This window comes from Portunus trituberculatus, chromosome 8 (genome assembly GCF_017591435.1).
Source record: "Portunus trituberculatus isolate SZX2019 chromosome 8, ASM1759143v1, whole genome shotgun sequence".
NCBI lineage: Eukaryota > Metazoa > Arthropoda > Malacostraca > Decapoda > Portunidae > Portunus > Portunus trituberculatus.
The window spans coordinates 4,007,501-4,017,500 of NC_059262.1; the positions used below are offsets into that span (position 1 = coordinate 4,007,501).

General features: G+C 44.4%; 1 protein-coding gene across 1 annotated transcript in view; it reads right to left on the reverse strand.

Annotated features, from left to right (window-relative positions):
• LOC123499983 (apoptosis-stimulating of p53 protein 1-like) overlaps nucleotides 1-10,000 on the reverse strand; it is a 44,781-nt gene that overhangs the window by 9,488 nt on the left and 25,293 nt on the right. The window contains exons 3-8 of the mRNA XM_045248542.1: nucleotides 6,843-7,082; nucleotides 3,531-3,743; nucleotides 2,432-2,611; nucleotides 1,989-2,090; nucleotides 1,277-1,644; nucleotides 894-972 (exon numbers count right to left, since the gene is read on the reverse strand). Coding sequence (XP_045104477.1) covers nucleotides 894-972; nucleotides 1,277-1,644; nucleotides 1,989-2,090; nucleotides 2,432-2,611; nucleotides 3,531-3,743; nucleotides 6,843-7,082 — 1,182 coding nt within the window. The remainder of the gene's footprint in view (nucleotides 1-893; nucleotides 973-1,276; nucleotides 1,645-1,988; nucleotides 2,091-2,431; nucleotides 2,612-3,530; nucleotides 3,744-6,842; nucleotides 7,083-10,000) is intronic.

The window sequence follows — 10,000 nt, forward strand, 5'->3', positions numbered from 1 at the left end:
GATAATAGAAAAAAAATACACAAACAATACAGGGTGTATCACAAAGCAAATCCCTACAATACAGGGTGTATCAAAACAAATCCCTACATTACAGGGTGTATCAGAAAGCAAATCCCTAACCACTACAGTGTCTTGCAAAAAAAACTAAATAAATAAGAAATGTACAGGGTGTCACAGAAGCTTTTAACACTCAGCAAGTTACAGAGTGTCACAAAAAGCTAGCGAGGAGATGGTAAAAGTACAGCGTGGCATACAGGGTGAGTCAAAAAGAGTTAATACCGAACAAAATCAACCTACAGGGTGTGTCATAGAGGCAGTTACAGTGTGAAGCAACAAACATTAGTAGTACAGGCTACAGGGTGAGGCAGAATGTTACTGAGGGACCCGCGAGTCACTGTTACAGGGTGGTGAAAAAATGAGTAAAAGAAATCAGTCTTGCTAAATATAGACACACACACACACACACACACACACACACACACACACACACACACACACACACACACACTAACAAAGAGTCATTTATCCTAACTTAAATCCTCCTCCTCCTCCTCCTCCTCCTCCTCCTCCTCCTCCTCCTCCTCCTCCATCATCTCCCTTTTCTCATTTTAATATTATTTTCTTTATATATACGTAATAGTAGGAGGAGGAGGAGGAGGGAGAGAAAGGAGGAGGAGGAGGAGGAGGAGGAGGAGGAGGAGGAGGAGGAGGATTTAAGTAAAAATAGATGACTGTGTGTGTGTGTGTGTGTGTGTGTGTGTGTGTGTGTGTGTGTGTGTGTGTGTGTGTGTGTGTGTGTGTGTGTGTGTTATGGATTAGAGAGCATAAGAACCTACACACGTACACAAATTTCTCTCTCTCTCTCTCTCTCTCTCTCTCTCTCTCTCTCTCACCTGGGTTTGCGTGAGCGTGGCGCCGCCCAGAGGTTGAGTGCGTTGCGTGAAGTGTTGCGTGCCGGGACCAAATACCCTGTGTGAGAAAGAGAGAGAGAGAGAGAGAGAGAGAGAGAGAGAGAGAGAGAGAGAGAGAGAGAGAGAGAGAGAGAGAGTTGAATATTAAAATCAATCATGTTTATTTATTTATAACTGTAACAACAACAACAACAACAACAACAACAACAACAACAACAAGAGAAGGAAGAAAAAAAAAAAAAAAAACAAAACAAAAAAAACAAACACAAACACAAAAGAAAACAAAAAAAATAAGAAAAACAAAACGAAAAAGAAAAACCAAAAAACACCAAAAAAACACCAATAAACACCAAAATCCCTTACCTGGGGTCATAGCTGGGTTGGGCGGTGGTTTCGGGGGGGCGGGGGTCGAAGTAGAAGGGGGCGGCATAACCTGCGAGGGCGGGGCATGCGCAAGACTTCTCGGCGGCGGATGCGTGGGAATTGAATGCACAGTTCTGGTCATTAGCCCACCTCCTGGAGTAGTGGTGGTGGTGGTGGGGGGCGCAGGTGTCGTGGAGGGGGGTAATGGTGGGTCAGGGTGGGTGGGGGTGGGCGTGGTGGGGGTGGGGGGGCAGGAATCGGGATCTCTAGTCTTCTGGGTGACTGAGAATTTGGTGTTGTAGGGAAGCGTTTGGTATTTCGGATCGCTCTTATTGGGACTGAATTCTGCCAGGTCCTCCCCACGTGGTATCTGAGGGAGAGAGGGAGAGGGAGTGAGAGTGAGAGTGAGAAGGAGTGAGAGAGTGAGGGAGAGAGTGTGTGTGAGTAAGAGAGGGAGAGAGTGTGTGTAGATGTGAGAGAGAGAGAGAGAGTATGGAAGTGTGACGTCTGTGAGTGAATAGTGAATGAGAGGTTGTGAGAGGAGTGTGAGAGGGAGAGAGGAAAGAGTATTAGGTCTGTGAGAGTGAGTGAGTGAGTGAGTGAGTGAGTGAGTGTGATGAAGTTTCTCTCTCCTAAATATTTCTTTATTCCTATTACTGTTCTTTTTTTTCTCCTCCTCCTCCTCCTCCTCCTCCTCCTCCTCCTCCTCCTCACCTTGAGATGGCCGGGGGTCTGGGCATCGTCGACGGAAGAAGAGGAGTGTATGCCTTCCCTCAGTGCCTTCTGCTGCACCGCCTTCAGCTGCGCCTGCTTAGCCTGTGGGAGGAGGAGGAGGAGGAGGAGGAGGAGGAGGAGGAGGAGGAGGAGTGAAATGTTATGATTAGTTTTTTTTTATTTTCAAACGAGTGATGGTTATGATTCTCTCTCTCTCTCTCTCTCTCTCTCTCTCTCTCTCTCTCTCTCTCTCTCTCTCTCTCTCTCTCTCCCACACTCTTAATCCTCTCCCACACACTCACAGCTCTCTCCCAGCCACTCCCAGTATAACACCACGGTCCCAATCCTCTCCCACACTCTCCCAGCCTCTCCCACACTCACCCGTCTTCCCCAACCTCTCCTAGCCTTCCCCCAACCTCTCCCAGCCTTCCCCCAGCACAGACCTGCGTGGCTGCGGTGATCTGCGAGGCCAGCTGTTGGTTCAAGAGTCGCTTCCGGTGTAGTCTCTGCTGCAGCTCTGACACTCTCTTGTCTATCCTGGAGATCTCGTCCCTCCTTGCCGCCAGTGTCTCCCGCTGCGCCGCCACCCGCGCTGACGCCTCCCGGTTCACGCTGTTCCGATACTGAAGGAGAGGCACAAGAAGGGAGGGTGTTAGAGGGTGTTTGGGTGTGGTATGTGGGTTTTGGGGGTGTTTTGGTGTGTTTGGGGGTGTTTTGGTGTGTTTTTGGTGGGTTATGATGGGTTATGGTGTGTTTGGGTGTGTTTTTGGGTGTTTTGGTGTGTTAGGGTGTGTGTTTGGGGGTGTTTTGGTGTGTTTGGGTGTGTTTGGGTGGATTTGGGTATGATCTGATGTGTTTTGGGTGTGTTTGGGATGAGTCTTGGGTATGTTTTGGTGTGTTTGGGTGTGTTTTTAAGTGTTTTGGTGTGTTTCGAGAGTGTATGGAAAGAAAAGACTTTAAATCTATTTTTTACACCACTCAACACCAACAAACAATGCAACACTCATACAACACCTCAAAACACCACAAAATACAACATAACACCACAAACCATCCCCAAACACCAAAACACCACACACAACACCACAAAACATTTCCAAACACCACACACCACCACCCAAACCACCCCCGAATACCACACAAACACCCCCAAACACACAAACCACCCAAAACACCCACAAAACACCAACAAAACACACCAAACACCCTAAAACACCAAAACACACCAAAACGCCCTAAAACACCCCAAAACACACCAAAACACACCAAAACACCCCAAAACACACCAAAACACACCAAAACACCCCAAAACACACCAAAACACCCCAAAACACCGCAAAACACCCCAAAACACACCAAAACACCCCAAAACACCCAAAACACACCCAAACCCCACAAACACACCAAAACACCCCAAAACACCCCAAAACACACCAAAACACACCAAAACACACCAAAACACCCCAAAACACACAAAAACACACCAAAACACCCAAAACACACAAAACACCCCAAAACACACCAAAACACCACAACACTCACTAATAACTCCCTCCGTAGCTTATCCAGTTCATTGTGGTGGTGATCGCTGGGGTTAAGTGGAGAACGCCCTTGTCTTAACTCCTCCAGCTGCCTCGTCATCTCCTCCACCTTCGTCACCGCCACCACTAGCTCCTTCTCCTTCTCACTGAACAGCTGTCTCATCGCGTCCAGATCCGTGGTGAGGGAGGCTGTGTTCAGTCTGGTCGCTTCCACCTGGAATGGAGTGGATCTGTGGGTACTGGTGGTTCGTGGTAAGTGGAAGATGCGTTTGGGTGGAAGACTGCGGTTTTTACTTGGGTGTAAGGTGGTTTAAGTGGTAGATTTGTGGGTTTTTGGTGGTGAAAAGGTGGATGAATGTGGAATCGCTTGGGTATTAGATGGGTTTAAGTGGACGATCTGTGGTGTTTGGATGAGTAAAAAGTTGTAGAGGGTGGAATTGAGTGGAATATGGAAAAAAAGGTGGAAAAGATGGAATTAACTGAGTATAAGATGGGTTTAGGTGGACGATCTGTGGTGTTTGGATGAGTAAAAAGGTGTAGAGGGTGGAATTGAGTGGAATTTGTGGAAGATTGTGGAAAAAAAGGTGGAAAAGATGGAATTAACTGAGTATAAGATAGGTTTAGGTGGAAGATCTGTGGTGTTTGGATGAGTAAAAAGTTGTAGAGGGTGGAATTGAGTGGAATATGTGGAAGAATGTGGAAAAAAAAGTGGGAAAAGTGGAATTAGTTCATTATAAGATAGTTTGGGTGGAAGATTTGTGTTTTTTGAGTGGATGAAAAGGAGTAGAAGGTGGATTTGAGTGGAATATGTGGAAGAATGTGGAAAAGAGGTGGAAGAGTGGAACTGGTAGGGTGAAAAGGTAGAAAGTGGAGTTTGAAAGGGTTTGTGTGGAAGATTTCTGATTTTGGGTGGATGGAAAGGTACAGAATGTGGAATAATGTGAAAAAAAGTGGAATTGTATAGGTAAAAAGGTGGTTTGAGTGAATTTAGGTGGAAAATTTCTGGTTTTTGAGTGGATGAAATGGTACAGAAGGTGGAACATGTGGAAAAAAGTGGAAAAAGTGGAATTGTATGGTTAAAAAGGTCCTGTTAAACTATCACTACCCTCGTTAAACTATTACTATCCTCGTTAAACTATTACTATTATCAAACTATCACTAGAACCACAACAAACCAAACTATATAAAAACTACCATTGGTTCTGTTAGACTATCACTACTCTTGTTAAACTACCACTATCCTCGTTAAACTATCCCTTCGCTCGTTAAACTACTATCATCTTGTTAAACTCACTAAAACCACGACAACTTACACCAGACATTGTTAAAACTATTACTACTATCCTTGTTAAACTATCATTACCCTCAAACTACCACTATCCTTGTTAAACTACTACTACATCAAAACTATCACTAGAACCACGATAACTTCCACCTAACCACGTAAAAACTACCACTGGTCCTGTCAAACTACCATTAACAATAAAAACACCCTTAAAACACCAATAACTAACTCTGAATCCCATTAACTTATCACTGAACCCATAAAACACTCTCGAAACACTATAATACACTCCAGCGTGTCTTAATCCCTTCACTACCATGATGCTTTGCCCTATTCATTCTGGTGACTATTTGGTGATTTTATACAGCTTCAGAAACTCATGTGGGGGATTAAAATGAAGACTGTGGCCATTAATCTTCTGACCTCCATAGACCCTTCCTAATGTCAATAAAATGGTCTAATGGTACACAAAACTCATGGTAGAAATTCGTCTCAGTACTGAAGGACTTAAAACTGCGACTCTTGCCCTCTAGAACACTCACTAACCTTCAAAACACTCACCAGTACATACAGAACAAGATGTAACACTCATAACTTTGGCAGAAACACAAATTTTCTAGCACGTCTTAAAAATCCGACTCATTCTGGTGACTATTTGGTGATTTTATACAGCTTCAGAAACTCATGTGGGGGATTAAAATGGTGAAGACTCTGGCCATTAATCCTCCGACCTCCATAGACCCTTCCTAATGTCAATAAAATGGTCTAATGGTACACAAATCTCAAGGTAAAAATGTGTCCCAGTACTGAAGGAGTTAAACTAGTGAAGACTGTGGCCATTAATCTGACCTCCATAGACCCTTCCTAAAGTCAATAAAATGGTCTAATGGTACACAAATCTCAAGGTAAAAATGTGTCTCAGTATTAAAAGATTAACCCCCAGAACACTCAATACACTTCCAAACACTCACCAACAGTAACACAACAAAATAAAACACTAATTTTGGTAAACCGAGGGACAGAGGGTGGTGTGTGCACGGCGGTGGCTGGTGACTGTCTGCCTCGGCGCCGGGATGCAATGAGGCTTCAATTTAGGATTCAGAAACGCTTTGCTCTCTCACCTCAACAATTTTGCAAGGCCGCAGAGATGACAAGCGGGGTTTTCAAGAGTGTTTCTGCAGTTAATAATGAAGAAATCTTGTCACTCTGCCTCTAGGACCGTAAAAACACCTTAAAAATCGCTCTTTTCTGTCACCACGACTATTTCCAAGGCCACAATAGGAGTTTTCAAGAGTGTTTCTGCAGTTAATAATCTAGAAATCTTGTCACTCTGCCTCTAAAACCGTAAAAACACCTTAAAAATTTGGTGTGAATTTAAATAAAGCCTTTTGAAATAGTGAAGCGCAGATTGTTTGAGAGTACCAGTTTTAACATGCTTCGCTCTCCTATCGCTGTTTTTTAAGGCTACAGAGAGGCCTATCCAGGTTTTTGAGAGTGGTGAGGTTAATAATAGGTTGATAATGTTGATAATCTGTCGCTACAACGTTAAAAATGCGCTTAACCCCTTCAGTACTGGGACACATTTTTACCTTGAGATTTGTGTACGATTAGACCATTTTATTGACATTAGGAAGGGTCTATGGAGGTCAGAGGATTAATGGTCACAGTCCTCACTATTCTATCCCTCCACATAGGTTTCTAATTCAACCTATCCTAACTTAGCCTATCCCAGCACACCTGTACACACACCTAACCTAACCTAACCTTACCTTACCTTACCTAACTCTCTCTCTCTCTCTCTCTCTCTCTCTCTCTCTCTCTCTCTCTCTCTTTGCCTCTACAGTAAAGATGATCCTCCTCCTCCTCCTCCTCCTCTCTCTACTGCTACTCTTCTTCTTCTTCTCCTCCTCCTCCTCCTCCTCCTCCTCCTCCTCCTCTTCTACCACTACTACTTCTTCTTCTTCTCCTTTCCTCCTCCTCCTCCTCCTCCTCCTCCTCCTCCTCCTCCTCCTATCCTGTGCCACCCACCTGTCCTCTCAGTGCCCGCAGACGTCTCAACTTGGCCTCCTGCAGCTCCACTCTCTCCTTCAGCCGCCTCAGCCTCTCAGCCTCGGCGGCCACGGCAGCGGCGCGGGACTCCTGCTGCTTCAGGTACTTAAGCCGCTGCTCCCGCGCCACCAGGAGCTGCTGCTGGGTCTCGATCTGCTGCTGCTGCCGGCTCGCCATGTCTCTCAGCTCCCCGACCGTCAGCTCACACCCGTCAGGCAGCTGTAGAAGGCGAAGCAGAAGGGAAGGTGTTAATGGTGATAAATGACGGAAATGAGGGAAAATATGATAAATTTGTTGGTTTTGGGAAGAAAGGAAGGAAAAACAGTGATAATAAGGGCAAGAAATACCTGTAGGAGGCGAAGCAGAAGGGAAAGTGTTAGAATAATGGTGATAAATAAAGAAAATAAAGAAAAATAAGATAAAGTTGTTGGTTTGGAGAAGAAAAGAAAGGAAAAGCAGGAATAATAAGGACCAAAAATACCTGCAGAAGGCGAAGAAGAAGGGAAGGCGTTAGAAAATAGTGAATAATGGTGATAAATGAAGAAAATTAAGTAAAATAAGGTTGATTTTGCGAAGAAAACATGAAAAAACTGCAATAACAAGAAATGAAAATACGTGTAGAAGGCGAAGAAGAAGGAAAAGTGTTAGATGATGATGGTGATAGTGAAATTGACAACAAAACACACAGAATACGCAAACACGAAAGGAAAATGACGATATATGACGATAGGAATAAAGAAAATGACAATAAAGATAGGAATAAGAAAGAAGAGGAAGAAAACAAGGAAGAGAAGGAGGAGGAGAAGGAGGAGTAAGAGGAGGAGGAGGAGGAGGAAAAGAATGAGGAAGAGGAGGAAGAGGAGAAAAGGAGGGAGAGAAGAAGAAGGGAGAGGAGGAGGAAATGAAGGAAGAAGAGAAGAAGGAGGAGGAGGAATAGGAGGAGGAAAAGATGAAAGGAGAGGAGGAAGAGGAGGAGGAGAAAAAGGAGGGAGGACAGAAGGAGAAAGAAAAGGAAGAAAGCAAGGAGGAGGAAATGAAGGAAGAGGAGAAGAAGAGATGATAATAGTGATAATAAACGTAATATGAAGAAAGATAGGAAAGAAAAAAAAATGATAAAACAGAAAAAAGAAGCAAAACAATAATAATAATGATAATAAAAATAATGACGAATTTTTTTCCTCCTCCTCCTCCTCCTTCTTCTTCTCATCTTTCTTCCTCCTCCTGTTTATCTTCAATCTTCCTCTTCCTTTACGTCCCTCGGGAAAGAGGAAGACGAGAAGGACGAAGAGGAGGAGGAGGAGGAGGAGGAGGAGGAGGAGGAGGAGGAGGAGGAGGAGGAGGAGGAGGAGGAGGAGGAGGAGGAGTGAGTGGCACCTACATGTCCTCCTCCTCCTCCTCCCTTCTACCCACACACCTCCTCCTCCTCCTCCTCCTCCTCCTCCTCCTCCTCCTCCTCCTCCTCCTCCTCCTCCTCCTCCTCCTCCTCCTCTCATCATACGAAGCCATTTTCCTTTGGCCATTATTTCTCTCTCTCTCTCTCTCTCTCTCTCTCTCTCTCTCTCTCTCTCTCTCTCTCTCTCTCAAGGTCTCCTCTCTCTCTCTCCTTCAATCTCTCTCTCTCTCTCTCTCTCTCTCTCTCTCTCTCTCTCTCTCTCTCTCTCTAAAAAGGAATTGTGGCATTTTTTAATATTTCACGAAAGAAGAAGAGGAGGAAGAAAGAAAGAAAGGAAGGAAGGAAGGAAGGAAGGAAGATAGAAACTGGATTAAGAAAAGATTGAAAAGAATAAAAAAAAAAAGATTATATTTAATTTACACCAAAAGAAAACGAGGAGGAGGAGGAGGAGGAGGAGGAGGAGGAGGAAGAGGAGGAGGAGGAGGAGGAGGAGGAAGAGGAGGAGGAGGAGGAGGAGGAGGAGGAGGAGAAAGAGGAGGAGAAGAAGAAAACATAATGAAAAATTTAAAAGCAATTTGAGAGAGAGAGAGAGAGAGAGAGAGAGAGAGAGAGAGAGAGAGAGAGAGAGAATTGTTTTCACCAAATATTATCTAATTCTATCTCTATCTCACTCTCTTCTTCTTCTTCTTCTTCTTCTCTCTCTCTCTCTCTCAGCTAATCAACTGCAAATTGCAAAGGAAAGAGAGTTTGCAAGCAGTCAACATTAGAGAGAGAGAGAGAGAGAGAGAGAGAGAGAGAGAGAGAGAGAGAGAGAGAGAGAGAGAGAGAGAGAGAGTGTGTGTGTGTTATTAAATTGACATTATGATTTGCTACTACTACTACTACTACTACTACTACTACTACTACTACTACTACTACTACTACTACTACAACTACTACTGCTACTACTACTACTACTACATTTTCTTTTTTTCTTTTTTCCACAATATTTTTTCCATCTCAAAAAACAAAAATATTCTAAATTTTCCGAATGAGCGAAAACGAAACGACTGAGAGCGAGAGAGAGAGAGAGAGAGAGAGAGAGAGAGAGAGAGAGAGAGAGAGAGAGAGAGAGAGAGAGAGAGAGAGAGAGAGAGAGAGAGAGAGAGAGAGTTAATTTTTCATTTTATCTTCCTTCCTTCCTCCTCCTCCTCCTTCCTTCCTTCCTCCTCCTCCTCCTCCTCCTGGCCTGGAAGATAAGGAAGCTGGGAATCGAAGGAAGCTTAACGGAGGAGGAGGAGGAAGAGGAGGAGGAAGAGGAGGAGGAGGAGGAGGAGGAGAAGGAGGAGGAGGAGGAGGAGGAGGAGGAGGAGGAGGAGGAGGAGGAGAAGGAGGAGGAGGAGGAGGAAAAGGAAGAGGAAGAGGAGGAGGAGGAGGAGGAGAATGTTTACTGTAAAGGCAAATGAGAGAGAGAGAGAGAGAGAGAGAGAGAGAGAGAGAGAGAGAGAGAGAGAGAGAGAGAGAGAGAGAGAGAGAGAGAGAGAGTAAATTCTCGAGGGAGGAAGGTGAAAGAGAGAGAGGAGAAGGAGGAGGAATGGGAGATGAAGTGTACATAATGAATCTCTCTCTCTCTCTCTCTCTCTCTCTCTCTCTCATATTAAAGAAAAAACAAAGAAAAACACGCTTGGCTTCACTTCCGCCATGTTTTGTTTGAAATGTTTGAAAATAAAAAAAAAACCGTTACGACCGTTACACATAAACAGAA